Here is a 4057-nt window from a genome sequence, read left to right as displayed (position 1 = left end):
TCCCCAGTGATCAAAGATGGAATCCCTCATTAATGGATGGAAATAAAAGCCTTCGTGAGAGCCACGATACGAAGACCTTTTCAATTAAGGTGCTTCAACTTGGCATTTTTAACCAACCCTTTTTGAAGATATCAAAATCATTTTGTTCGAAGTTTTCCTTTAAAGGAATTTTGACAAATCGATAGCATTTACCAAGAGATTGATTGACAATTATTTGAATGACGTTCAAAGTTTTCATTTGATTAAATTTCTTAGTTGATTGGTTATGCAATCTTGAATGATTCCTTTTCAATAGTTTTTCCAAGTGGATGCAGGTTAGTAGCTTCGGATCTTTAATATCCAAGTAATTGCAGGTTGCAGTCATTCTCAAATCAAAATTTCCCAAGTGGAGCGGATCTTCATTATCCTCTTCCTTTCTCAAGTCGACATGGTGAGTTTTCGCGCCAGTGACCTTTTCAAATCGGCATGATGTGCTCTCACAATCATGACCATCCCCTTTTCAAATGAGGCATGATGAGCTTTCGAACCCGTGACATTTTCAAATCGGCACGATGTGCTCTTGCACTTATTACCATCCCTTTTCAAAATTAGGCATAGTGAGCTTTCGCACATGTGACCTCTTCAAATCGGCATGATGTGCTCTCGCATTCATGACCATTCCCTTTTCGAATCGACATGATGAATGTTAGTAACTGTGACCAATTCATTCCCTTTTAGTCGAAATTTGTTGTTACATGGTAAGAACACTCCTTTTAGTCGAAACCCATTTTGTACAATGGTAAAACTATTCCTTCTAGTCGAAACCCCTTTCTTATAATGGAAAGACTACTCCTCCTTTCTTTTCCTTCCTTTCATCTCCATCCTTTCTTTCCTTAACATTTACACTACATGGCCGAGAGAAAGAGAGATGAGAACATCAATGGTGAGATCAATACCAAGGCTCGAGGTAAGTTTCAAAAGAACGTCTTCTAATCAAATGTCATTCATTTTGTTATTTTCCTTTTATCTACGGTGGAGTCGGCCAAATATCGTAGGTATCATTTGATCTTGGAGATGAACCTCTTTGAACTCCCTCTCAAAGAGGGCTAGCTGTTGACACCTAATTTTTAGCTGACGCATCTTGAAAGGTAAAAGCTTGAGATTAGAGTTTCCGATCACGACGGAACCCAATCCTCAACCAAAAAGAGTCATTTAGCATCTGAATTAGCATTAACCATTCACTTTCTAGCTTTTTGCATTTCAATTTTAAAAAGTTAAAAAATTGACTTTTGAGTTGAATTTTTTGTCAAACTTTGACCAAAAGTCAACCCAAAGTCAAATTTTAGTTTTTTGCATGAAAAACTCCAAAATAGTGTCAATTTCACTTTTGCACAATCAATTTTCAAAACATTCAAAGTTTGACCCATTAATTGGCATTTTAGTATATAAGTACTAAAATGTTGACTTTTGATAACACTTTGTCCAAAAAAATTGAAAAAAATTCAAAACGACCTAAATCAATTCCTTTTTAGCTTTTCACTTTGGCATCATCAATTTTACAAAAATCGGTTTAGAATCGACTTTTTCCCAATTTGTTGAATTTGGTTCAAATCAACCAAAAATGAAATTAATTCATTTCTATTCATTTTTTAGAATAGTTTCCTTCATGACATTTTATCTAGAGGTCGTATTGCATTCAATTTTCAAATCAATTTTAAAATTCCAAGCCAAGGTTGAAAACCCCCAATTTTAGCCCTAATTAGAGATTCCGATCAGTTCTTCATGATTTGCATAATTAAGACGGATAAACCTAATTTCTTATATGAAACTCAAATTCGAAATCAATTTTGGAAGATTCACATTAATTTGAGTCAATTTGACCAATTTAATGATCCAATGATTGAGAAATCCAAGACTAATTGGTCTAATTAATATAATTCAACTTGACCCACTCTAGACTAACATACAATTTGATGAATTGAAGTTCAATTTGGCCAATTAGACTTTAATCAAATTCATTAGTCTAGTTTGGCAATGCAATTTAACTCAAATTGAAGAGCAATTGAGCCAAACAAGTTAAGATTGGTGAATTCGTACTTGTATTTCAAATTGGTTCAATCCAATTTAATCAAATTCAATTCAATTCAATTGAGTCAATCAATCATAATAAGGTTGAAATTGCTTAAAATTCGAACCAAACTGAGCGAAGAACCGAACCGGTTCTGCCCAGTCGAACCCTGGTCAAACCGGTCAAACTGGATCAACCCGGTTTGATCGGAATTGAACCGGTCAATCGGGCCGACTGATTCTCTGCCACAATTCCGACGGGCAAAGGCCACCTCTCTCTCTTTCTCTCTCTCTCTCTCTCTCTCTCTCTCTCATATGCTGGAAATTACAAAAATGCCCCTAAGTGAAATTACCAAAATACCATTACTTAAAAGGTTAAGCAAAATTACTTAGGGGTTAAGCAAATAAGTCATGGTCGTTCAATTAAAATTGCATCATGGCCATCCATAGTACTATGTCACTTATCCTTAGCCTCTAAAGAATATTCTTAATCACTAAGGGAAGATTTTAGGCCATTGGATCAATCAAATGACTAGAATTCACACTTGGGGGAGGTATATAAGGATTTTCCCACCAAAAATTAAAGGGGGCTCATTTTTCAGATTATTTTCTCTCATTCACAGATGTGTGCTTAACATTCTGAGCAATGGCGCCTATAGCATGAGCTGCAGCAACCCTCGTATCCCAATTCTTACTACGAAGGTATTGAGCAACCTAATCAAATAATTAAACTCACATAAGCGAATGAGAATCATAAGGTGCAAAAAACATTAGCACTTCTTGAAAAACTAATATCACAGCTGTAAGAAATGAAAATATTATTACTATTTTATGGGACATATCATACTTTAAGGATCTTATTTAACTACTCGCCAAACCTTCACCTAGCCTAGCACTTCCTGAAATCCTTATCATCACAGCACACGTGAATAGCATCTGTCAAGCACCATTTACGGCCAAAACCCTAGCAGAGGGCAGCCTCAGCATCAAAAGCTAATAATACCAAACAAACATTGGGTTTCTGCACCAAAAGGAGAGCCCCTATCTGGACATCTTCCTTCTCTCTTGTTTTCAATGAAATTCATGTCGCAGAAGTCCCATCATTAGCCTCCGCACTACCTCAAAGAGCAATATCGAACAGCACGATCTAAAAGAGCGACTCCCAAAACTTGTCATCATGCCCATATGAAATTTCTAATGCAGAACGCCAAGCTAACAGCAGCGACACATATCTTCCTCCACGATTAGATTAGATGAGTTGTCCCAATGGCATTGCAAAGAAAATAAAAATACCTTCTTTAAGAGAGAGGCCAAGTCCCGGGGATGCGACTTGGCGATATCTCCAATCTGGCGAGCCGCGGCGAACCTCGTGGACTGAGTCGAACCAGCTAGAAACACAATTTCGTTAAGGGAAAAAACCGCAAAATTCACCCAATCGACAGCCACCAACCGAGCAAACACCAGATCCAAACAAGCACGAGACGAAAAGGATACTGTCGAGAAGAGTGAGCAGCCGATTGAGTCGCGACGATTGCTGAGCCATAGCTGCCGCACCACACACCACCAACGCAACAATGCCTTCAATCCGCAACCCGCGGCTGCATCCTCAATCATCCAATCACCCCCCCGATTCGCGGGATCCCCAGCAACGGCAACGGCTGCGGTGCTCGGTATCAAAACGGCGGCTCCGCGCCAACCGCGCGGGCACTTCGCATCAGCGGGGCCGCGGCGCCGGCGAAAGCGCGACCGGGTCCCTCTGAAACGGAGGGGCCAAATTCGGATCGGTGAGGAATTCGGGGAGAGGAGGGGGAAGCGCTACGACGGAGCAGCTGGGAAGCGGGGGGGATCTTCTTCAACGGAGGAGGGAAGCGGCGGAAGGAGGAGAGAAGAGGGAATTAGGGATTCGGGAAGAACCTCTGAAAATGGCGACGGTTAGGGCAAAAGGGAATATGGAAGCTCCCTTCTTCTCCTCTCCTCTGTCTCTCTTCTTCTTCGTCGTCGTCGAAGCGTT

General features: G+C 40.1%; 1 protein-coding gene across 1 annotated transcript; it reads right to left on the bottom strand.

Annotated features, from left to right (window-relative positions):
* Positions 1–2504: 2504 nt before the first annotated feature.
* LOC130135905 (TATA-binding protein-associated factor BTAF1-like) lies at positions 2505–4057 on the bottom strand. Its single transcript, XM_056305764.1, has 4 exons — positions 3961–4057; positions 3541–3800; positions 3340–3434; positions 2505–2760 (listed from the first exon to the last, which is right to left on the bottom strand). Exons 2-4 carry the CDS (start codon positions 3587–3589, stop codon positions 2650–2652), a joined length of 255 nt encoding a protein of 84 aa, XP_056161739.1. The 5' UTR covers positions 3590–3800; positions 3961–4057; the 3' UTR covers positions 2505–2649.

The sequence above is a fragment of the Syzygium oleosum genome, unplaced genomic scaffold (genome assembly GCF_021117445.2).
Source record: "Syzygium oleosum isolate NSW1041296 unplaced genomic scaffold, Sole_v2.1 Sole_v2.39, whole genome shotgun sequence".
Classification (NCBI taxonomy): Eukaryota; Viridiplantae; Streptophyta; class Magnoliopsida; order Myrtales; family Myrtaceae; genus Syzygium; species Syzygium oleosum.
This window is presented reverse-complemented; position numbering and strand designations above follow the sequence as displayed.